Source organism: Eubalaena glacialis, chromosome 8 (genome assembly GCF_028564815.1).
Source record: "Eubalaena glacialis isolate mEubGla1 chromosome 8, mEubGla1.1.hap2.+ XY, whole genome shotgun sequence".
Lineage (NCBI taxonomy): Eukaryota > Metazoa > Chordata > Mammalia > Artiodactyla > Balaenidae > Eubalaena > Eubalaena glacialis.
Genome location: NC_083723.1, coordinates 115,969,769 through 115,996,059, shown reverse-complemented (window position 1 = coordinate 115,996,059; position 26,291 = coordinate 115,969,769). Strand labels below are relative to the sequence as shown.

Here is a 26,291-nt window from a genome sequence, read left to right as displayed (position 1 = left end):
CCGCGGTGAGGCTCAGAAACCACGTGGAAAAATTCCATTCATTGGGGGCTTGGCTGCTACAGGAGAATTTGAACAGTGCATAATTCATACACTTCATGTTTGCAAATCACTTTGCAATTTCTTTGTCACCCTTAATATACCATGAGGTAAAGTGTTATCTCTATCCTCATTTTGTGGATGAGGAAGTTCAAGTATGGAGAATACACAGTGCCCAGAGTCACAAATCATTTTAGCACAGAGCTGAAATGAAATGTACAGTAATTGCATTATACAAGTGTAGCTGAATTAGTGAGTTACTCTGGCTTCAGTGCTCTTACACCTATCATTAGATTGAGGTGGCACTCAAAAAAAAAAAAAAAAAAACAAAAAGAGAGAGAGGAAGGAAGGAGAAACAGAAAAAGGAAAGAAATCCCAAAGTTGGAATCTTTTAGCTCTGTTCCACCCTGCCCCTAAGCTCTGGCATTGAGCCTCTTCAAAGGCCTGTTTGCTACCTCTGGGGGCTCAGGGCCCTGTGCTCTCACTGCCATGAACATAGGGTCAACTCCACGCAGACCAATGTAGTTCCGTGGTCATGGGCTGCACCCCTGGCCCCAACTGCCAACCCAGAGACGACCACTGATGGGGAAGTGTTGGTTATATGACCATTATGATGCCCAGAGCCATGGGATTATGAACAATCTTCTAAGGTTTCTTTTCTTTTGTATTTTATTTTTCTAATTTTCTACAATGAACATGTATTATTCAAGAAAAAAAAAACAAATAGCCAATAATAATGTAGTCTAAGAACTAACCCTAATGTTTAAGAAATATTTTGCACCATGGAGACATTGATGAAAAGAGGGAAAACCCAGCCCACCAAGGTGACCACATTGAGGGAAACCAGAAACTTTTGTGACCATCAACTCAGGTGGTCTTGTTTAAAAATCTGTCCCCTAACCATTGTAAAGCAATTATACTTCAATAAAGATGTTTAAAAAAAAAAAAAGAAATTACAAGGCATATCAAAAAAAAAAAAAAAAAAATCTGTCCCCTTACTCTACTGTATAACAGCTAGAAGACAGCACAGAAGCCAACCCGGCTGTTAATGCACCAACTATCTCTATCTGTGGTGAAATCACTCCATGACTCATCATCTTTCCCTGGAAAGGGCTGGATGTGTCCACGGGAAAGGTTCGTCCCTAGAGCAGAGGGGACATTTTCAGAAGAGTAGCTTCCCTTTAGCTACAAGAATCAAGCAAACATCCCACACATATCACACCAAAGATGACCAGAGTGTATTTCTTCCCACTCCTTCCCCCCCAAAACTTGAAAATCAGTTCGTTAATGCTCTCAGAATAAGCCAGGTGAAGACAGAGTCAATTCTAAATGCCTCTGGGTGATGTACTTGATTCCATTATCCTGAATCTGAGTCAGGTGGGCAGCTTTGGAGACGGAAGCAGCACATCCTCCCATTAAACCAGGACAACTACACGTGGTTCTTTCATTTTAGACCTCTCGTGGTGACAGTGGATGAACATTAAGATGTGGGGTGCCGACTGAAGAGTCTCAGGACGTCTTCTTCCCTTATCGAAAGAGAGGCAAGCATTGCTAGGTGAAACCACTCACTCCCAACAAGAGAATATCCCCGAATGGCACCAGGGCCCAGGGTGCTGCACATGGACGTGTGATTGAGGAAGGCTTTGTCTTGATTTGGTGGAGTTGTCGAGTGTTTGTGACTTTGTGATCCCTGAAATCGAAAGGGTGTTATCGTTGAAAGGCTGGGACTTGGAGGAGGATTGAAGCTGGAACAGGCACGTTTGAAATATTTTTACGCTTTGATGCCAGGGAGTCACAGAACTCCTTATGAAACCTACAGCCACAGCAAACAAGGAAGGGGGCTGCTTGGAGTGGATGAGCCTCTCTAAAGACAGATTCCTTAACTATTTTAATGGGTCGTAGTTGATGCAGAGGGAAAGTGGAAGTGAGTGGACAGAAAGGAACAGAAATCAGAAGAAACCAAAACTCTCAAAATGGGGGAAGAAATAGGACCTCTTTCTAAGGCAGACACCCCACTTTCCTGAATCCCCAGGGTCCTAGGGCAGGGAAGGAAATAAAAGGCCCCGTGCTCAAGGTCGACTTTCACGGAGCTCAAAACACATACACGGTCACAGGCCTCGCCTGCACACCTGTAGGGAATTTGAACTTGACCTGGGGTGGGGGCTGGCGGGTGAGGCTGCTGACCCTAAATCCCGTCAGAAGGTTGGGTTCTACTCTGATCTGGGGTTAGCAGAGTCTGATGTAAAGAGTCTCGAAGGTTGAGCCTCCTTCTTCCTTCTCCTCCCTCTCTGCCTTCTCTTCTTCCTCAGCCCTCACAGCACGAAAGCTTCAGTGACAGCTTGGAGTGACACATCTTCATCTGGGGTCAAGTCCCTAGGCCGGAGGGATCAAGGTCACCAGAGCAGTTCTCCCACAGCCAGGACTTGCCATCTGTACAGGGCTTCCATCCTGGCCAGGTGGCTGGGCTTTTATTGGCCCCGAGCAGGGCCAGACCCAGAGTGTGCGTGTCTGTACATTTCTGGCCCCATTACCAAAGAAAGCAGCTCTAAGCTCCTGCTCTGCTGATGGTGAGTTGAGCCCAGTTGGTTTACTTCTTTCCTAGGGGTCCTCCTAGCATTTAGGAACATTTCAAAGAGATGCAGCAATCTGTGTTAAAGGTCTATTATAAAGATTAGTAGTTGGAGAGAGTGGATGATCTATTTACGGCAAGCATGGGATTAAAAAAGAGGGTATACATTACAGGTTGGTGAACAGTACTGGTTACTTAAGAAAAGTTTAAATGATTGATTACAAATTGCCCCATTTGGAATTTCTTTCCCCATTTTCCTACAATTGGGAAACAGCTGAAATTTGGATGTGGTCACAGACAAGCCTTCTGCCCCAAACAGATGCTGGTGGACACCCACCTCTCCCTGCTAGGCGGAGCCCAGTCAAGATGCTTGGAAGGAAGACACAATCTGAGATACTTCTCCTCACTTTTCCTCAAGCCCAAGTATGCCCTTCCCCTGAAGTGGGAAATCTAACTTTTCAAAGCAAATTATTTTTTTAAAAATTCCCTGTACAATTGAAACACTGGGTTTTCCTGAAAATTATCTCCCTTCTCATAGAATACATCCTTTGTTTTAAAAATCATCCTTAGAAGTGCAATTAGGAGCTAACAGCATTTCCTGCCCCGTCATCTCCTAGCTCCCCACGCACGGGGCACTCACTCACACATGATGAGCCTTTTTGCAGAGGCTGATCCGTGTCGCCAGCAAGGAAGTCTTGAGTAGTACACCGCACATCTGCGTCCAGGTACATACTGACACAAATGTACACAAAATGCACCAGAGAGATACACACACACAGAGACCCACACTCAGACCCATCCACGCACATCAGATGTCCTATGTGGTTGTGAATTACACGCACACACACAGTCAAAAAGAGCAGATGAGGAGAGAGGCAGGACTTGGAGCCTGGTGGATGGAAGAGGGAGAAGAAGGGAAATGGTTCACAGGTGAGACAAGGGAGGATCTGGAGGGGAGGTAGGGTAGAGGACAGATAGATGAAACAGAGGGCATGGCTGGGAAGGAAGGCTGCTGAGTGGGTGGCAAAGTTCCCAGAGCACATTCAGTTATGAAGCAACTGAATTCTCGGCTACACGGTTGACCCATGGCTGGACGGCTCGGGGAATTCTCTCTTTGCCTCCCCAGGGCTGCTCGGCCCCTGCGGGGTCACTGAGGTGACAGTCAGCTGCTGCTGCCCACTCTTGCTGGCAGACTCCTGTCCCCCCAGCTTTCACAACCCGCTGGCTGGCTCCACAGCTCGCCAACCCCTGCAGTGCCAATGCGCTCAACCAAGCCTGAGACACCGGGCTGGACTGAGGCCACCTCTGTTTGGATGCTAGCCACCAAGATGGCTACTTGGGGATTCATGGCCTTGAATACCAAGAGGAAAAGGAAGAAGATGGCAAGAGTCAAGAGTTCTCCATGAATTTACACAATATCATAAAAACTGGAGCCCATGGGACATGGCGGCTCTCTCTGCAGGTGACCCATTTTCTTTCGTCTGTACAGAGGTCACCCCTACAAAAGGGGTGGATGTCCAGTGACAAAGGACAGCTTCTGTGATGGGAAGTGAAAGGTCTTGTCTGGTATATGGACTTTCCAACAGCAACAGAGGCCACTTTCCTTCTCCCTCTTGAACCGTGTTCCCCCTCTTCGCTCATGGCTCGTGTACCCAGCTGTGTCTTGAACTTCCAAAATTAGAGGACTAAATCCCATGACGTCCCAGAACTGGGATGTGAAGCACCACAGGTCCTCTGCCCAGTGGTTTTGTCCTTGGTTCTGCCCTCTGGGAATTTCAGCTGCACTAAAAATAACAGAAAAACGCAACACAAATGATAAAACCCCACACTCAGAAAACATCCACACACATACACACGCATGCACACACACTCCAGGGATCTGAAGCTGCAAAACTGGCCCCCATAGAAGCCCGCCCCTCATGATGCTTCCTAGGTCTTGGGCCCTCCATCCTGGGCCATGAAGCCACCACAAATGACAGACAACAGTCATAACCCAGTATTGCCATTTAAAAAGGTGAAAAGAAAAAAAGGAAACTGCCTGAAGTTGTTGCACGCGTGTGCACACACACACGCGCACACATGCACGCACACACAGACACACAGACACACACACACACACATTACAGCGTTACTCCAAGGCTCCGATCTTCCCGGGGAGTGCAGATGGGGTTCGGGGCAGGGCGGCCTCTTGCTTAACTGGGTGTAAGGCAGCTGGAAGGTAAGACTGGGTTTTCTGAGCATCCACTGAAGTGTCCTCTCATCGATGCGGATCTTGTCTCTCAGCATGCTGTGCTCTCCCCCTTCCCACCTCCGGAACTTTGTCCAAAAGTTTGGCAGCAAAGAGAAAACTCCCTTCTCGGTGTGTTTTCTCTTCCACTTCTTGTGTGTCACTGGTCGGCCAGGAAGGAAATCAGAACGGAAGGGCAGGAGAAGAAAATGGTTCTGGAAATGGCCTCAAAGATCTGGTTACACTCTATGAACTAAGGGCGTTGCTTCTCTGATATGATCGGTGTTGGGGTATTGTCCCCTCCTGCCAGCCCAGCGGAGGGCACTTCCTTGTCTACACCCGTGCTGCCCCAGACCACGGGCACCGTCCCTTCCCAGCCCACCACCCCATCCTCGTGAGTGACGGGAATCGGGACTATCTCGAGTGGTGATGTCTTCAAGAAACCACGGAGCCAAAAGTTAAGAACTGATGGAAGAGCCACGTGATGGGAACGCCTTCCCCATCTCGGTGATGAGGCAACACAAAGTCCGACGAGATGCAGGTGCCTGAGCCAGCTCCACTCTGCCTCAGCGCTGGCATCATCTTGATTGAGTGTTGTTGTATATATGTATATTATATATATATTTATATATATATATATATATATATGTATGGGTTTGTTTTTTTTAGCACACTGTCCCATTCTCGGGTCTGGATTTGGGGCAGTTGGTCCTCGGGACAGGTTGGACAGAAGGGGCCAAGGTACAGAAGAATCCCGAGATTAGCGTGAGGCCCAGGCCCCCCCAAGCACAGAACATGGACCATCCGTAGCCATGGCTGATGTCGTCGGGGAGTCCATACAGGTAGCGTGGATAGCGTGACAGCTCAAAGTTGATTCCGGCCACACAGGTGCACAGTGAAATGATGCAGAAAGTTCCTGGAGGAGAAGGGAAGAAACAGGGGTGGGGTAACAGAGAAGGAAAGGGAAGAGGAGAGGGAGAGAGAAAGAGAGAAGTGAGGTTTACTACATTTTCGATTTTCTTGAGTAGGAACAATGAGGAGATCCAGGTAAGAGTAACCTGCCAACGAGATCAATGTTTGGAAATATTCGTGGAGAGGGGAATAGTATCAAGGCTCCCTCATGCTCCAATAACTGCCCAGTCTTGGATAAACTCGGGGAGTCTCTCCTTTGGGAAAATACTAAAAATATATCACATGACAGTTTGTGTAGGGTGCAGTGAAGCAGGACAGTATTTGGCTCATTTTCCGAAAGCCTTTAAAATTCACTGTCTTTCCTTGGAGACGCAGAAAACACCCCCCATTGCTACTTCTTTAAAGAGAAAAACATTTTTATTCTTTTCTTTTCCATACACAATGTCTCATACGATATTGGGTTTTCCTTTAACCCATTTACCAACCAGTCATCCAAATCCTGGAAGCCTTTTCCCATAAGACGACATTTCCCAGCGTTTTCTGTGGAACACCAAGCCTAGGAGATAACTCCTTTACTACGTGGCAGCAGAGTCAATAACTCTGGGAAACTCTGTACATCACTTCTCACCCACTAAGATTCATAATCCACAGTAACATAAGTTAACTTGTCCAGCCTAGTCTTATGAGGTATTTCACAAACTTATTCAATGATGCTCCTTTAAAAAAAACCATTGCTCAAATTAACCTCCAATGAGAAGGCTGCTACAAGAGATACAATGTTATCAAATAGAATTAGAAGTCCACTTTTAGCCAATAGATATTTGATGTACCTAAAATGAGTTTAAGAGCTTTTCTGAATATTTGCTGTGTCTAATGTTTCCTCTGTCACTGCAGATAGGAGAGCAATGGCCTGAAGCAGTAAAGTTTGGAAAAGGCTGGGTGGGGTCGATAGTACTGCAGGGGTCCAGGCACTTCAGTGGCTGTGATCTGTGTTTCCAAAGACCACTAAGTCAGGAGCAGAGCAGAGGGCGGTCCAGAGGCAGGGAGACCAGTTAGGAGCTGTAGTCAAGGGGAGAAGGAAGGAGGGGTCTGGCGAGGAGGGAGCAGGGCAGGACTGAATGACTGTTTAGTGAATGATGGCTGGTAGAGGCAATGGAAAGCAGTGAGTCAGGGGTGATGTGGGCACAGGTGCCGCATAAATAAAATTGTGTGGGTGGGAAGCATGTAGGTGTACGTATGTGTGCATGTGTGTTTGTGTGTGTGTGTACATGCTTGTGCACGTGTGTGCAGCGACAGTCATCGTGTACAAACAGATATGGCACCATCATTACCTGGGAAAACAGTGGGGGGGGTTACAAAGCACCCCGAGTCTCTCCCGCTGTGCCCTGGGGTTCAGACGGAATTCTAAGACGGTATCCAGGGTGGATTATGTCTCATCCCAGACTTTCTGAATCAGAATCCTGGGGAGAGGATGGGAATCTTTCTTTTTTAAAAGTTCCTCAGATGATTTCTGTTGATTGGCCTGGTGAGACCCTGTGTTAGGGCAGAGGTTTTTTGTATAACCTTGAGGCACAGATTCAGGTGAGGAAGAAGCAGAGGGGGGCCAGAGGGAAGGAGGCAGCCTGTGGGACTCCGGCCAAGGATAGCGTGATGGCTTGGGAATGCCAGAATTGAAGAAAGCTTCGTTTTGACACCAGTTCCAAAGAATCCAAACTCCAACAAACCAGAGCTGGCCTGCTTGGGCCTCAAGTACGCTTTAAATTTCTGGTTTAGAAACCTGAGTGTGTGATGATGTCATTTACTAAAATTTAGATTTAGGACAGGAAGAGGGAGAGAGAGAGCGCACATGTGTGCATGCGTGCTGAGTTCAAATCTGAGCTGCCCTTGGGATGTTAAGGCACTTGGCACCGTGGGTCTGGAGCCTGGTAGTAATTTCTGAGCTAGAGATGTGGACTGAGTCATCATCTTATAAACTGAAGCTCTGGATGTGACTGAGGTCACCCAAGGGCTCTCTATAAACTGTATCCACATAGGATACTTTTAAAAATGGAGACATTTCTTCTCATCAAATTGTGCACAGTCTTCCTGATTAAGTGCAGTGATTTGTTCCGGGAGAGAAGGTCGGTCTCAAGGAAGTTTTGATCTTCCAAAGTTGCCAGTAGCTGAAAAAGCCTGATAGACACTATTTTAAGGGTGTTCTGCAAGCAGAGCAGACAGGACACAAAGATGTGGTTGATAAATGAAGACCTAATTACTTAATTACCATATGGACTTAATTACCTACCAATTGGAAATGGCCCAGCTTGTTGATAACATACATCTTGTTGTCATGTTAATAGGGTTAGTTGGGATATCTTCCTGCCTTTACTTCCTGTCAGTTGTTCTGTGACTTTGGAACCTCTAAAGATTTCTGTGGTTTGTTAGCTCCCGTCAATATTCCCACAGATGGGAAAAAACTTTGAGGGCTCTCACTTAAGATGGCCCGTTATGCAGGTCATCTGTGCAACATGTCAGGAAAGCCCGGTGTGACAAAGAGGGAAGAGTTGGAGCAGCTTCCGTCAGCTACCATAGACATGGCTGTTCTCCGTTCGGAGCAAGGATTGATATTTTTATGTACTTCTGCACTTATAAATTCAAGTTTGGAAATGTGCATTAATAACGGGAAATACACACGGCAGGAGTACCGGAGCGTGGGGGGAAGAGGGGCACAGGCGCGCAAGGACCCTACCTGACCCAGCTTTCTGTCTCAGGTGATGAGCCCAAGTCTCAGACCTGTGGATTGGTGACCAACTGGGAAGGGTGGGGTGCAGAACTCCCCCTACCACCACCAACTCTGAGGGGTTCCCTGGGGAACTAATAGAGATTCTAAATGTCTCTGCTAGAAAGCATCCTCAATTAAAGGGCGGTAATAGATATTACAGCACGGGGGACTGCAGCCTCTTTCCATTCACCCAAAAGTACAGTGCTCCTTTGGGCAGGTATGAGGCTCTCCTCTCCCCTCAAGGAACAGGCTGTGGCCTGGGTCATTTTATTGCTCGGGAGCACTTATCGATTGGTGAGTGACGATCCAAGAAAGGCAAACGTAATAATGCATGGTCACATCTTCTCAATAATTCCCCCCATGGCTTGGGGTTTGAGCCTAATTCCAATCAGGCTCCAAGACTAATTGTAGTCACAGCTAGCAATTAAGTGAAAAGAACTGCCCAAGCCCTTCCCTTTGGAGCAAGGTTCTGCTGTGTGGCCAGAACTGGCTGTAACACTGGCTAGGCAAGTAGGGACAGCAGCAGCGCGGCTGTCAGACCTAAGTGATGTCAGGTCTGGGGAGGCAGGTTAACTGCAATGGGGCAGACGGAAGGGGACATTCCTGTGGCCGCAGGCTCCATGGTGTACCCAACAGCCAATCAGCAAATATTTGTTGAACTTCTATGTTTGTGCCAAGCATTATGCTAGATGTTAGGGGGATAAAAAGGAGAATAAGATAGGATCACTGTTCTTAAGAATTTTTAATAAAATCTAAAATAAAAAGATGAAAAAAAATCTTATAATCTCGCTGGGGATATGAGACAGACATAAATGAAAAGCTGAGGATGAAGTGAAAACAGCACCAAACTGGGGATTAAGAGACCTGAGTTTAGTATCAGCTCTGAATCTTTGGTCCCCTCGTCTGTAAAATCGGGGAGCTGGAGCAGACAACTATAAGGTGGCTCCTATGTCTAGCCATGTTTAGGAAAAGAAGGGCTAATACCCAGAAGTAAATGGTAAGAGACAACTATGCCGGGCCAGGGAAGGTTTCCCAGAGGAAGAAGTGTCTTGAAAAATGAACAGGGTGTCCGCAAGCAATAAAGAGAAGGGGGTCCGCACCTGGCCTGGAGAGCATCCCTCCTTCAATCCCAGTGCCCCAGTGTCCTAGGTCTCTAAGCCTGAGTCGAGAAGGCGTGTCTACGTCCCACTCCCATCGTGCCTCTAACTTCCGAAATGCTCACTGCTGCCATCCTGGTCAGGCTTCCATCATCTCCCACAGAACCTCTGTAACAGATCATTGGTTCCCTGCCTTCTTCTTCCAGTGATATAAAAAAAAATTTAAATCCCACCTTCCTTACCCTGCCTGTATGGCCTTACCTGAGTGGACGCTTCCTACCTATCTGACCTCATTTCTCAGCTTGACCGCCATACTCCCCGTACTCTAGCTAAGAAGAATGGCCTTCTTCTTGAGATCTTCTGGGATCTCAATTCAAATGCCATCCTCTCAGAGAGATCCTTCCTGACCGTCTCCTAAAGTAGTCCCTCCTCCAGTGGTTTTCAAACCCTGTTCGATGGAGGTGCCTCAGGAGCTGCCACTGGGAAAGGAAGAGGGAGTAAAAGAGACTCCCAGCCCTCTCTCCTCTCTTTGGCCAGAATGCCCTGCTTTGATCTGTTTCCACGTGAAATTTCATTTGATCTAAACATTTTTGAAAAGCACCAGCCTTGTCCATTCACAAGGGGACCATAAGGCATGTCATTATAGGAACTGTAAAGCTTTGGACAGCAAAGTGCAATGGCTCTTCTATTAGTTTCAAGTCCATGCCTTTGGCAGAAATAGCTAATCAATCTCAACCTTCATTCCTGCTGGTCCTGGAAGGGGCCTCAGACTCCTACTCAGCCCAGCCCTCCCGGCAGCCAGCCCCAACTAGTCAGTTGCAGCGGGCTGGAAGGAGAAATGACATCTAATTACCCTTTCCGTGCCAGGACTCGCACACATTTGGACTCAGAGCTCAGGAAGTCCAGTTAGATGAGACCACACCACCCCATGTGCCTGCAGCCCGAGAGCCGGTGCTAACAAGACCCACTGGCACAGAGGGACCAGTGTCCTCCAGACCCCTCTGGTGTCCCTATTTGCGAACTCCACCTGTGAGCGGGAAGGCATGGCCAAGGAGTGTAACGAACTCTGCAAACATAAATGCTTCCTTTTGATTCAAACACAGCACCTGCTTCCTTGGATGACCATCCCCACCTGGAGCTCTTTCAGGAATCAAACCCATGATGTCACCTGGCAACCCATGGTCCAGCCCCAGTCACCGGTGTCTGCGTGTCCCGTCGGCACCTAGCTGGAAGGGGCGAGGGCTGTGTGGTGTTCTGGGATCCCTGGCTGCACGCCCGCCAGCCGCCCCCCACCCCTCCACTCCAGGCACCGCTGAGGCTTGAGTGAGGGTGAGACAGAGAAAAGAGTTTCCATGCCCAGCCGGCCGACTTCTTGTCCCAGCACCAAATACAGCCTCTTCACCCACCTCCTCGCGTTGCTGCCATCTCTAATTAATGTTTCCCTGGTTGCCAAATATTAGATTCTAGTTTTCTCCCCACTTTTAGTTTCTTGGCTGTTTGACAACTTCCTCCTGCTTGGATATCTCTTCCCTGAGTTTCCAAGCTGCCCCTTGATCCAGGCTTGGTCCCCCTCCCTAGATGTCCCTGTCTGTTTCCTCCTTTGTCTTTTCAGCCTTGGGGCTTCCATTCCTCCTCTGAACCCACATTCCATGCTCTTTCTGGCCACTTCACCCTCTCCTCTGATTTGAACTACCACCAGAACATGAGTGATTCATAGGATTATGTGATAGTATGTGGTATCACATATTATGTAATTCTGCGTCCCAATCCCCAGGGACACGGTACGTTTGAGGTACTCCCTGGCTACACACAGGATTTCCAGTGCTTCCCCCATAATCCCCAATTCCCTTCAGTTTCTGACTTTTTTTTCTTTCAAAGTCTTGCTTCCCTAGAAGGGTGATCAACCATCCCAGTTTGCCTGGGAGTTGGTGAGGGTAGAGGGTGTGTCCCTAGTAAGTGTGACTTTTGGTCCTAAAACTAGAAAGACCTGGGCTAAGTAGTACACATTGGTCACCCTTCCTACACGTTCCCTCCTGCCCTGCACTCTGGGGCCAATCGGTGATACTGCAATGACTACAAAAATGAATCCTCGCTTGCAAGTTACAGAAAACCTAAAGCCTTAACCCAGTGGAAGCACAGAAACTTGGATCCCTGGGTATGTTGCCACGTTAAGAAATGCCAGGCCAGGAGAGCATTGTTTTGGGGCAGTTAATTCTTCTGCCACCTTGAAGTGTCACCAGGGAGCACTTAATCTGCAACCCCAAATGGTTCTATCCCAGTACCACCTGGTAGGTTGATTACCAAGATATTTTTAAGCTGATATTCAGAGTTTTGGCATCAACCTCTGCTCAGCCCACTTCCGAGCAGTGACTGCAGGTACGTAAGGCGGGCGAGATGGGGCCTCCTATGTGGCCGCTGCTTCAGCATCCACAGGAGGGGAGGGGAGAACGCGTCTCCACTTCTTTCAGGGACTGTTGGAGAAGCTACGCAGTAAAACCACAGCCACGGACCCCGTGGAGAAACAGCATCAAAACTGTGGTCTCAGGCAAGGCAGCGAAGTGCTCTTACTAATTCAAGAAGCCATTGCCTAGGAAACCGAGGGCCTCAAGAAGGTTCTCACAGGAATCCAGGGCGGTCACATATTGTGTGCAGAGGCATTTTCCCAAATAGCTATTCCTTCTGTGACCAAGTTGTACCCAAAACTTCACTGGAGTATAATTTCTGCAGCTTTCCAGGGCCAGAGATCCATCCGTGTGACATTTTCTGCTCTTGGGAATAAGGAGTGACGCCTGCTTATCCCTGACCCTCACGTGGTGCCTTGTTGCTATGGTGGCCAGAGGGCCTCTGTCCTGACCCCAGCCCCACAGGTCGCTGCAAAGCTGTCTCTGCAGAAGTGCCCTCGCGGACGTGTGTGTCAGGGAGGTCAGGAAGCAGCCCAATCCTCTCTAAGACTCTCGCCCTTCCGCCCCCTCTGATCTTTAAAACCGTAAAGAAGCAAATTGGCAAACAGAAAAAGGATCCCTCCTCCTTTAACAGTGGTATGCATCCCAGGAAGCTGATGTATACAAACCCTTCCTTTGCTTAGATTAAATGCCTCAGCAGCATTTAGCTCTTGATAGCACTTTATAGCTTTGCCGAGACCTGCATGGAATATAAATTACTGTTGAATTATACACCATTGCATCAGCAGCAGCCAGCAGGCAGGTCACATGGGGCTTCACAGCCAAGGTGCCTTAGGGGTTCACTGGGATGAGGCAGGGGGTGGTGACAGGCTCTGGGGGAGAACACGCTGCAGGGGACGGGGCCCTGAGTTAAGACAAAACCATCCATCATTCTGCAAACTCTGCAGATGCTCTAGGCAGTCATTGCATGAATGCCACCTCACCCCCAAGGCAAGCGGCTTTTGTATCCCCGAGTCTGTGTCTGCACACTGCAAGGCTGGTCTACGTCCGGGCATGATTATGCCACCGTAATGCCACATCCTCAACTCAAGCGACGAAAGGGACTCGCTGCTTCAAATAGGTTGGCATTGACTCTAAAGAAAAAGCCTCTGCGTTCCTATCATAGAACACGGAGTCTCATCCCTTGGTTTTCCATATCTCCAGGGTAGCCACCAAATCTGGAAACATGGGTGTCATGGACTGAATTGTGATCTCATAAAATTCCTATACTGAAGCCCTAATCCCCCAATATTTCAGAATGTGACTGTATTTGGAGATAGGGCTGTTAAACAGTTAATTAAGTGAAAATGAGGCTCTTAGGGTGGGCCCTAATCCAACGTAACTGATGTCTTTGTAGGAAGAGATTAGGACATACAAAGAGATATGAGACAGCTGCGTGCACAGAGGGACGACCACATGAAAAGGCAGCAAGAGGGAGGCCACCTGCAAGGCTGCGAGAGAGGCCTCAGAGGAAGCAACCCTGATGACACCTTGATCTTGGACTTCCAGCCTCCAGAACTGTGAAAAAATGAATTTCTCTTGTTTAAGCCACCCAGTGTGTCGTACTTTGTTTTGGCAGCCACTGCAATCTGATACAACAGGTGAATATATAATAACTAGCTTATTAACAGAACGTTACAATACCTGATAAAATAAGGCTACGTTTCCAGACTTTATGGCTACCTGTAACTAAAACAGGCATCTAAACACAGCCGTACAAAACAATAGCTGCTGGGCGTCGTGTGGCTTTTTCTCCATCTCATCAACGCATCTACGCTTACTCGCCCTCAATCCCCATCACGACACTTATTCTTCTGGGTGTATGTTAGATTTGATCACAAGATCACTGGCCCTGGTGACCTCTACATCCAAGACTGAGCCTTTTCAAACTCGGGGAAACACCTAAAGGGCTGAGCCAATGGAAGAGAGCATCAGTGGGTTCAAAGGTTGTGATGGGAATTTACTAAGGTCAAAGCGCCACTGTCCAGTCTCCTTGACTGGACTCTGCCATTTCCATCCTTTACCCAGTCTGCACAGAGTCCCTGCCGCTATCCTGGCAGTTATCCTTTATGGCCCAGTCCAAGCCCTGAATGGCCCAAGAAGTCTTATCTGAGTATGCCCAGCACCAGATAATCCACATTTTTTTCAGAAGCCCTAAAACTTTTCTGGTCTGGAACAGGCAATCTGACAATTAGCTGTAGGAACCTTCTCTTGTTCTCTGTTTTAGTTTGTGTTCAGCTAGACTGTAACTTTCTCCAGAATTGGTTACGGTAGTGGTGTCTCCTTTCGTATTAGATACAGCACTGCCCAGTAAATCCATATCACTGGAGGAAATGGATTTCTGGGCTATGGAGCTTTTAAATGAAAATATGGGCTTTGAAACCCAGAAGGGAATGAAGGCGATATCACGGATGGCCCTCCCACCCTCCTTTCTCCTAAATCGTTTTGCGGTTGCTGAGGTGTTTTTGTGTGTGTGCGTGTGCGTGTGTGTGTACGTGTGTGCGTGCACGCGTGTGCCCATACAGGTACATGCCTACCTACCTTGCATTTCAATGGGTACCCTGGATTTCAGGAAGCATTTTTATTTTTAAGGAAATTCAGCATCAGAATAATACCCTCTCTGCAGGATTATTTTGAAGAGTGATAATAATAAATGTGAAAAGGCTTAGAGAAGTTAAAATTGCTTTCTATATGTAAGGTATGATATTAGAAATGGAAAGCTTTAAGTGAGGGCGAAGAAAAATTGTTCTGGAGGACAAGAAAAATTGTGCTTGCTGCTTTTCACTTCCATCACCCGCTCCATTCTCTCCCAGCCCCGTCGCAGGGCAAGTGCCAAACCAGGAAGCACTTGCTCTCAGCAGAGACCAGAGACAGTGCTCACTCAGGACCCTTCGTTCTGTGGGCTTTGTTGGCACTCCAACCACGGAATTTGGAAGATCTCAAAATACACTTCTGAGACCCTCCTTGGTAAGGGAACTTATCTTTGGGCTCAGGTTTCAGCATCCAGTGGGGGTTAGTTACATCATGACATCGCTGGGTTTGCAAAGAAGCCTGTGGCTCAACCAGGATGGGTAAAAGGAAGCAGCCCTAAGAGAAGGGTTGGGAATAGCTAGGTGACATGAGTTGGGGACCTTTTATAAGTGCTGTAGAGGCTCTGACCATGGTTCCCCTGGTATGTAGAGGCAGCATTTACAGCTATCCCATTTATTAAATTATTATAAAATTCATTTATTAAATACCTATTGCCTAGTGGACCGTGAGAGCTATTTTTTTGTTTTGTTTTGTTTTCAGTCTACACAGTACACTTTCCCTTCTTTCTCCTTTTGTTAAAACACCACCACCATTCTTTCTCCCGGGGAAGCCATTCTGTGATCACAAGGTTTAATCCAGGCAGAGGCAGTTGACTCAAGCCAAGCCTCAGTTTCTGTATCTTCTGTACCTCTTGAGGTTGCTGTGAGATTACATATATTTATGTAAATCATATATGTATATGCATTAATATATATATACACACACATCATATAAATTATATAATTCACATCATAATCCCAAATTAAATAATTTGCTGAAGGTCCCAAAGTATAAGGAACAGAGCAAATATTTGATTTCGCTGTAAAGCCTCAAACTATTTGATTGTGGAAACATCTGAGAACTACGCATCACACTTGCTTCCACTGGCCCCATTAAAAAACAATATCCCCCAGGGGAAGCAACCACTGGCCCACTCCACTCTTGCCCACCTGGCCTTGGATATTTCGTGCTTCAGGGAATGAAAAGTTGGGAACATCTGAGCCTGGTGGTCTGTGGTGAGCTAAGAGCTTTCCAAATAGGGCAGGAAAGAGAGTTCTAGAGAGGAAATGAATCAAGAGTGCAGCATCACATTTTTCTCAACGCGAATTTTTGCAGTTTTCTATCCATCTGGGCCTTGGTTCAGGGCTGAGAGTTAGTGGATCCAACTGGCTTCTTAACTAGACTAAGAGTGGCACCTACAGCTGTGCAGAAAGGAACATTCTCAAGCTGTGAATAGTGAGCTTCCAAGTGTAAGGCCACTTAGAGCATGCCATATTCCTGCCCCTGCTTCTCTTTTCTCTCCTTCTCTTTCTAGGCCAGCACTTTCTGGTGGACAACAAGGGTCCACGGAGCAAACTTTGAGAACCTTTAGGGCAGAGGGCCATCTTGCCCTGGGCTTCTTGCTAGGGACAATGCTTGAAGTCATACAAAACCTCCTGCAGACCATCTCAGATACTACAGCTCTCTGGTTGGTCTAACATTCATCTTCCTAAGTAGATACAAGGATTTTGCAGAGAAAGCCACATCACCAGTGCCACCCCCACCCCCCAAAGCCAGCATGAAGCCCAATACAAGTAAATCTATCATTATGTTTGGATTCCTGTCTTGGTCATCATAAGGCTCTCCTGGCCCGCCCAGAGGTCCACCAAGTCAGCCTGCACCAGCTTCCTGGGAGGAGAGCTGCTACTGATGGGGATGTGGCTTAGTGGAAAGACAACTTCCACCAAGAATCAGAAAATCCAGGTTCTGGTCCCATTCTTTCCCATTAAGTGGATAAACCACCTCATCTCTCTTGGCTATGATCAACCATAAAATACAGGGGGTAGGACCAGATCTCTAAGATCCTTCCAATTAAATGATCCTGTGACTCTAGGTATTGGGACAAAAAGGTACCATTCTCTCTGAATTGTTCTAGGACCTGCTGTCACTTATTCTGTCAAACATGAGCTGCTTGGAGAGAAGATACTGCTTCTCACCTCCTGACATGCACAGAAGGGCTGGTGAATGAGACCATTAGATGTCATTATTTGCCATCAGTGTGCATATGAGGCTCAGCTCAAAACTGCCCTGATTTGAAACATGGAAGGATTGGGACCCAGCTGTTTAAGTGCCTGGAAGAAATTGGCTCCTGTAAGAAATCTCTCTGGCTTCTGCCCTATCTGATCCAAGCCAATGCCATGTTCATTAGCAGAGGAAGACGCTTGGGGTGGTAGCCAGAAGATCAGGAGAGTCTACCACCTGGTTTGGTTTATGTTTCCATATGCCTGACACATTTGTCAGCTTGGCCTGGCCTTTCTTTGAGATGAAAACCTGTACCCAAGTGATTCTGGCATGCCGTCACCTCACCACTGGGTCACTGAACACATATATAGCTTTATATGGATCAAATGCTTATATATACTATTTTTAATAGGATAGGCATTGTCCCAAATGCTTTACAGATGGTAGTTCTTTGAATCCTCAAGGCAACCTTATGAGATTTAGATGGGGAAAGACACAGAGAGGTTAAGTAAATTGCCCAAGATCACCAGCTGCTCTGTACTGGAGCCAGGATTCAAATCCATGTTTTTGCCACTTGTTATGTTTTCTCTCATTCCCGCTATTTCACGTACATGTGTATTGTCTCTGGAGCTGGACTGTACACAATGCAAGCAGAGAAGCTCTTTTCCTGCTCAATAGGGCCCTATACACAGTGGCGTTGAAATAAGATTTATCCACTAGACAGTGAGATTGGGAGAAGAGGCCCTACTGTTATCAAACGTGGTCCTGAGGAGGTTCTGGGTGCCCCTCAGACTCAAGGCTCAGTTAATAAAATCTCGTGGCTGAATTCTCCAGAGAACTAGGAAACCCTATCACAACCGTACGTAACTTCACTCCTATTTATGTTGGGTAAAAGGGTGCCTTCCTGTAGAGGGACATGAGTTTTCTATGAGGAGCAGGATGGTGTGGCTGAGGAAGGAAAGGAATCAAGATCAGAGCATTAACTCTCTTTCAGTAGGACTGTTTGTAGCTTCCCAGGAGGCCAGAAACCAACCCCAGTGGGCAGAGTAAGCTGGTGGTCAGACGACCCAAAGGAGCTCGGTACGGACCGCAGCCCATCAGAGGGCTCCTCCCCACACTGCTAATGGCTCGTTAGTGGGCCTCTACCTAGCAATGCTTTTAGCTCCACTTTTGTCTGGGACATTTAGGGAATGATCATTATTCACCCCTCTTCATTTTCTGAATTCAAACTCTGATAAGAAGAGAGTCCCAGAAAGGAGGTAGACAGGATGGGAAATACCAGCTTTCTTACTGTTGAGGCAAGTGTGGCAACTGTGGCTTGGCCCCTGGCCACAATCAAGCTCAGTAGTACTTCCCCCCCAAGGCTGACATTTTAGGATGGTTTCCCCAAGGGAATGTTTGGGTCTGCAGAGCAGATACACTCACCCAGAAGTGACTCACACTGGTGGGCCAGAAAAAGAAAGGGAAATAGGCCTCCAACCTGGCCTCCTGATGCTGGCCTGAACCTTGACCCTGAGAATACCGGCCACCTGGAGGAGCAAAGCACGGGCAGAAGACCCACATGTTGCTGGGCTCCCCAAGCTTGGCCTCCTCTGGCAACCTCACCAATCGGAGAAGTCAGTCACCTCTTCTCCTTTAGAAGTAGGGCCTTAAAAGGTAGAGTAGGTACCCTTCTAAAGAGAGGAGAGAAGTTTCCTACTTTATGGGCCCAGATGGGAATGCTGAGATAAAGAGAGAATGCCATCCAATTTCCCTTGGCCGTACTAACTCAGGGACCCTAAAAAGCTGTGACCCAGAGGGTTCCGGGAAATGTGATTTCGGTAGAACTTGTCTGAAAATGTTGAGAGCTGAATTGGAAGGGATATTTTAATTAATTACCATTTAAAATAAACTGTAGCCTGGGAGTGTCGTGGAATGTTTAAGGGATTCCTAGGTTTTGTTACGGTGTCAGTAGGAAGGACACAGCTATTGGCATTTCTTCCTCCCCAGGGCCAAAATTATGGGGTCAAATATCATACTAAATTTACATTTAACATGACACAAAGCTGCTTAAGCATTTTTTTTTTTTTAAGATGAAAGGGGAGAGGGCAGACAGCAGAAACAGGAAGAACTACAATCCTGCAGCCTGTGGAACAAAAACCACATTCACAGAAAGATAGACAAGATGAAAAGGCAGAGGGCTATGTACCAGATGAAGGAACGAGATAAAACCCCAGAAAAACAACTAAATGAAGTGGACATAGGCAACCTTCCAGAAAAAGAATTCAGAAAAATGATAGTGAAGATGATCCAGGACCTCGGAAAAACAATGGAGGCAAAGATCGAGAAGATGCAAGAAATGTTTAACAAAGACCTAGAAGAATTAAAGAACAAACAAACAGAGATGAACAATACAATAACTGAAATGAAAACTACACTAGAAGGAATCAATAGCAGAATAACTGAGGCAGAAGAACGGATAAGTGACCTGGAAGACAGAATGGTGGAATTCACTGCTGTGGAACAAAAAAAAGAAAAAAGAATGAAAAGGAATGATGACAGCCTAAGAGACCTCTGGGACAACATTAAACACAACAATATTCTCATTATAGGGGTCCCAGAAGGAGAAGAGAGAGAGAAATGACCCAAGAAAATATTTGAAGAGATTATAGTTGAAAACTTCCCTGACATGGGGAAGGAAATAGCCACCCAAGTCCAGGAAGCGCAGCGAGTCCCATACAGGATAAACCCAAGGAGAAACACGCTGAGACACACAGTAATCAAATTGGCAAAAATTAAAGACAAAGAAAAATTATTGAAAGCAGCAAGGGAAAAATGACAAATAACATACAAGGGAACTCCCATAAGGTTAACAGCTGATTTCTCAGCAGAAACTCTACAAACCAGAAGGGAGTGGCATGATATATGTCAAGTGATGAAAGGGAAGAACCTACAACCAAGATTACTCTACCCGGCAAGGATCTCATTCAGATTCGATGGAGAAATCAAAAGCTTTACAGACAAGCAAAAGCTAAGAGAATTCAGCACCACAAAACCAGCTCTACAACAAATGCTAAAGGAACTTCTCTAAGTGGGAAACACAAGAGAAGAAAAGGACCTACAAAAACAAACCCAAAACAATTAAGAAAATGGTCATAGGAAAATACATATCGATAATTACCTTAAACGTGAATGGATTAAATGCTCCAACCAAAAGACACAGGCTTGCTGAATGGATACAAAAACAAGACCCATATATGTGCTATCTACAAGAGATCCACTTCAGACCTAGGGACAGATACAGACTGAAAGTGAGGGGATGGAAAAAGATATTCCATGCAAATGGAAATCAAAAGAAAGCTGGAGTAGCAATGCTCATATCAGATAAAATAGACTTTAAAATAAAGAATGTTACAAGAGACAAGGAAGGACACTACATAATGATCAAGGGATCAATCCAAGAAGAAGATATAACAATTATAAATATATATGCACCCAGCACAGGAGCACCTCAATATATAAGGCAACTGCTAACAGCTATAAAAGAGGAAATCAAGAGGAACACAGTAATAGTGGGGGACTTTAACACCTCCCTTACACCAATGGACAATCATCCAAAGTGAAAATAAATAAGGAAACAGAAGCTTTAAATGACACAATAGACCAGATAGATTTAATTGATATTTATAGGACATTCCATCCAAAAACAGCAGATTACATGTTCTTCTCAAGTGCGCACGGAACATTCTCCAGGATAGATCACATCTTGGGTCACAAATCAAGCCTCAGTAAATTTAAGAAAATTGAAATCATATCAAGCATCTTTTCTGACCACAACGCTATGAGATTAGAAATGAATTACAGGGGAAAAAACGTAAAAAACACAAACACATGGAGGCTAAACAATATGTTACTAAATGACCAAGAGATCACTGAAGAAATCAAAGAGGAAATCAGAAAATACCTAGAGACAAATGACAATGAAAACACGACAATCCAAAACCTATGGGATGCAGGGAAAGCAGTTCTAAGAGGGAAGTTTAGAGCTATACAAGCCTACCTCAAGAAACAAGAAAAGTCTCAAATAAACAATCTAACCTTACACCTAAAGGAACTAGAGAAAGAAGAACAAACAAAACCCAAAGTTAACAGAAGGAAAGAAATCATAAAGATCAGAGCAGAAATAAATGAAATAGAAACAAAGAAAACAACAGCAAAGATCAATAAAACTAAAAGCTGGTTCTTTGAGAAGATAAACAAAACTGATAAACCATTAGCCAGACTCATCAAGAAAAAGAGGGAGAGGACTCAAATCAATAAAATTAGAAATGAAAAAGGAGAAGTTACAACAGACACCGCAGAAATACAAAGCATCCTAAGAGACTACAACAAGCAACTCTATGCCAATAAAATGGACAACCTGGAAGAAATGGACAAATTCTTAGAAAGGTAGAACCTTCCAAGACTGAACCAGGAAGAAATAGAAAATATGAACAGACCAATCACAAGTAATGAAATTGAAACTGTGATTAAAAATCTTCCAACAAACAAAAGTCCAGGACCAGATGGCTTCACAGGTGAATTCTATCAAACATTTAGAGAAGAGCTAACACCCATCCTTCTCAAACTCTTCCAAAAAATTGCAGAGGAAGGAACACTCCCAAACTCATTCTATGAGGCCACCATCACCCTGATACCAAAACCAGACAAAGATACTACAAAAAAAGAAAATTACAGACCAATATCACTGATGAATATAGATGCAAAAATCCTCAACAAATTGCTAGCAAATAGAATCCAACAACACATTAAAAGGATCATACATCATGATCAAGTGGGATTTATCCCAGGGATGCAGGGATTCTCCAATATATGCAAATCAATCAATGTGATACACCATATTAATAAATTGAAGAATAAAAACCATATGATCATCTCAATAGATGCAGAAAAAGCTTTTGACAAAATTCAACACCAGTTTATGATAAAAACTCTCCAGAAAGTGGGCATAGAGGGAACCTACCTCAACATAATCAAGGCCATATACGACAAACCCACAGCAAACATCATTCTCAATGGTGAAAAACTGAAAGCATTTCCTCTAAGATCAGGAACAAGACAAGGATGTCCACTCTCACCACTATTATTCAACATAGTTTTGGAAGTCCTAGTCACGACAATCAGAGAAGAAAAAGAAATAAAAGGAATATAAATTGGAAAAGAAGAAGTAAAACTGTCACTGTTTGCTGATGACATGATACTATACATAGAGAATCCTAAAAATGCCACCAGAAAACTACCAGAGCTAATCAATGAATTTGGTAAAGTTGCAGGATACAAAATTAATGCACAGAAATCTCTTGCATTCCTATATACTAATGATGAAAAATCTGAAAGAGAAATTAAGGAAACACCCCCATTTACCATGGCAACAAAAAGAATAAAATACCTAGGAATAAACCTACGTAGGGAGACAAAAGACCTGTATGCAGAAAACTATAAGACACTGATGAAAGAAATTAAAGATGATACCAACAGATGGAGAGATATACCATGTTCTTGGATTGGAAGAATCAATATTGTGAAAATGACTATACTACCCAAAGCAATCTACAGATTCAATGCAATCCCTATCAAATTGCCAATGGCATTTTTTACAGAACTAGAACAAAAAATCTTAAAATTTGTATGGAGACACAAAAGACCCCCAATAGCCAAAGCAGTCTTGAGGGAAAAAAACGGAGCTGGAGGAATCAGACTCCCTGACTTTAGACTATACTACAAAGCTACAGTAACCAAGACAATATGGTACTGGCACAAAAACAGAAACACAGATCAATGGAACAGGATAGAAAGCCCAGAGCTAAACCCATGCACCTATGGTCAACTAATCTATGACAAAGGAGGCAAAGATATACAATGGAGAAAAGACAGTCTCTTCAATAAGTGGTGTGGGAAAACTGGACAGCTACATGTAAAAGAATGAAATTAGAACACTCCCTAACATCATACACAAAAATAAACTCAAAATGGATTAGAGACCTAACTATAAGACCGGACACTATAAACTCTTAGAGGAAAACATAGGAAGAACACTCTTTGACATAAATCACAGCAAGATATTTTTTGATCCACCTCCTAGAGTAATGGAAATAAAAACAAAAATAAACAAATGGGACTTAATGAAACTTCAAAGCTTTTGCACAGCAAAGGAAACCATAAACAAGACAAAAGAAAACCCTTAGAATGGGAGAAAATATTTGCCAACGAATCAACGGACAAAGGATTAATCTCCAAAATATATAAACAGCTCATGCAGCTCAATATTAAAGAAACAGACAACCCAATCCAAAAATGGGCAGAAGACCTAAATAGACATTTCTCCAAAGAAGACATACAGATGGCCAAGAGGCACATGAAAAGCTGCTCAACATCACTAATTATTAGAGAAATGCAAATCAAAACTACAATGAGGTATCACCTCACACCAGTTAGAATGGGCATCATCAGAAAATCTACAAACAACAAATGCTGGAGAGGGTGTGGAGAAAAGGGAACCCTCTTGCACTGTTGGTGGAAATGTAAATTGATACAGCCACTATGGAGAACAGTATGGAGGTACCTTAAAAAACTAAAAATAGAATTACCATATGATCCAGCAATCCCACTACTGGGCATAGACCCAGAGAAAAGCATAATTCAAAAAGACACATGCACCCCAATGTTCACTGCAGCACTATTTACAATAGCCAGGTCATGGAAGCAACCTAAATGCCCAGCGACAGATGAATGGATAAAGAAGATGTGGTACATATATATAATGGAATATTGCTCAGCCATAAAAAGGAACGAAATTGGGTCATTTGTTGAGACGTGGATGGATCTAGAGACTGTCATGCAGAGTAAAGTAAGTCAGAAAGAGAAAAACAAATATCGTATAGTAACTCATGTATGTGGAACTTAGAAAAATGGTACAGACGAACCGGTTTGCAGGGCAGAAATAGAGACACAGATATAGAGAACAAACGTATGGACACCAAGGGGGGAAAGCTGTGGGGGCGTGGGAATGGTGGTGTGATGAATTGGGCGATTGGGATTGACATGTATACACTGATGTGTATAAAATTGATGACTAATAAGAACCTGCTGTATAAAAAAAATAAAATTCAAAAATTAAAAAAAAGAAAGAAAAAAATGAAGTGAGTGTACATGGGGAAAATATTTGAAATCAGGGATCACTGGCAAATAAAGTAAAATATTAAAGATGGGTTTTGGAAAAAAAAAGATGAAAGGGATTTTTTGCCTCATTCACAATAGAGTTTAGTTACATAGAGATGTATATAAATGGATAGGTATTAATGACATGTGAAATCCTAAACGAGAATGAATAAATAAGGACTTGGCATGCTGCTTCTGAAGAGTGGCCAACTCCAAGTCTAGGAGCAGTTTCATTTGATAAATGAACAGTAAAAGCCCTTTAAGGGGCAACAGTAAGAACCGGGCAAGTTTACTCAATTCTCCCTTTAGCCTCAATCATTAGCTCCCCTGCGAGGCTGCTCCTGAGTCCCCAGCAGAGAGACGCTCCCTTTCTCTGTTGCACCCACAGTCCCCTCTGTTACAGCACCGATCACTCTGCCTGGGTGTCCTTAAGGCAGGGACCATGTGTGTCCTGGGTGCTAGCACAATGCCTAGCACACAGTAGGCACCCATTCGGTGTTTACTGAGTTGAATTTAGTTTGCAAAGCAAATAATTAACAAGTGCAATAGGGTTGCCTCCAAATACTTTAAAGACCATTGGAGGAAGAAAGTAATGACTTTAACTGATCTTACTTTAGCAGAGAGGACCCAAGTCCAATAAGTCAAAGTTACCAGAAACCATATTAAGGTTTTTTTGTTTTTTAATCTTTAAAAAAATTTTTTGGCCGCATCACGTGACGTGTGGAATCTTAGTTCCCCGACCAGGGATCAAACTCCCTGCGGTGGAATTGTAAAGGCTTAACCAGTGGACCACCAGGGAAATCCCCATATTAAGGTTTAAAAATAAAAAAGAGCAAATTGACAACTGGCAAAGTCAGCAAGAAGGAGGCCCCCTGCCACCACGGAGGCTTTGACCCAGAGGGGAGACAGGAAATGATCTAGATTTCTGCTCTCCAAGGTCTTCACAATGAGGTAAGTGCCATCAAAATGTTACAAAGGGATGTCTGAGTCCAGAGGAAGAGTCTGGTTTTAGTTAAGCTGATTCAGAAAGGTTTCTGGAAGACACTGACTATAAATTGAACCTTGAGGAAAGCACAGGGCTTCAACAGGCAGAGAAAGGTGGCATGGTGGCAGACAGTGACAGGTGGCCTGAAGGGGAGGGAGCACAGGATGTACGGCTGAAGACAAGACTGTGGCCGACATTAAGCTCCAGGCCAGGGACACTGGCCTTTACAGACAATATGGAACCACAGAATGTTTCTCATCAGACAAATGACATGGTAATAAGTGTATTTTAGAAAGGTGGTATGGTGCAAAGATGGAATTTAGTGGAAAGCAGGGAAATGAATACTTAAGGAATGTTTATTCTCGGCTAGATGTTTTTCCTACATATTATTTCATCTTTATAGCAACATCTCAATTTTACAGATGAGAAAATAGAGGCTCAGAGGTTCGCAACTAAGTGGTGGGACAGAGAGTTCCACTAGGGGCTCTACAATAGTAATAGAGGCCCACGTGGTGCTCAGGGGTTGGAAACAAGTGAATGGGCCCCAAAGATTATTGCAAAGGGAATACTGGCAGATGTTGATAATTGATGGAAAGGTGTGGGATGAAACTGGAAAAGTGAAAAATGATCCAGTGGTAACTGACATAGACACGTGCTGAGGAAGTCAAGAAACGCAGCTCATTTCATTGGGGGAAGGGAAAGGATGGGAGTTGACTTCTCAGGTGTCCAGAGTAAGCCAGGTGTTTGGTATGTATGCAAAAAACATAAAGCACATGCATGTAGAGAAAGGACAAGCCTAGTTCAAGGCACGCTTGAGGTTCCAGAAGGGGGAGATGTCTAGTGAACTATGAAAAACGTGAGGCTGGAGCTCAGAAAAGACTGTTGCATGCACAGGTTCCAGACTCATCTGTGCAGAGACAGTGATCACTGTGAAGGCAGGTGTTGACAAGGGGGGCATGTTTATAGGGAAAAAGAAGAGTATTGAAAACCACATCTACAGGTGGAGACAAGAGCAAAGAAAATAGAAGGGCACAGAGGAAAGCAAAAATCATGAGTGTATTATCATGGAAGAAAAGAGATGAGAGTTTCAGGAAAGATGGAGATGGGTAAATCTGAGTGAGCTCAGGAAGAGAGGGTTCAAGGACAGGTGACAGGTGAGCAGCCGGAAGTAAGCAGGTCTCCAAGCAGCTTCTGTAACATGGTGGGAACAGAATCCAGACTTCAAGAGGCGAAGTGGGTTGGTAGCCGAGCTACAGAAGTAATAAGTAAGGATTA

General features: G+C 44.9%; 1 protein-coding gene across 1 annotated transcript in view; it reads right to left on the bottom strand.

Annotated features, from left to right (window-relative positions):
* Nucleotides 1-5,491: 5,491 nt before the first annotated feature.
* The window catches only part of TMEM178B (transmembrane protein 178B), a 350,603-nt gene continuing 329,803 nt past the window's right edge, over nt 5,492-26,291 (bottom strand). The window contains exon 4 of the mRNA XM_061198109.1: nt 5,492-5,748. Coding sequence (XP_061054092.1) covers nt 5,498-5,748 — 251 coding nt within the window. The 3' untranslated portion in view covers nt 5,492-5,497. The remainder of the gene's footprint in view (nt 5,749-26,291) is intronic.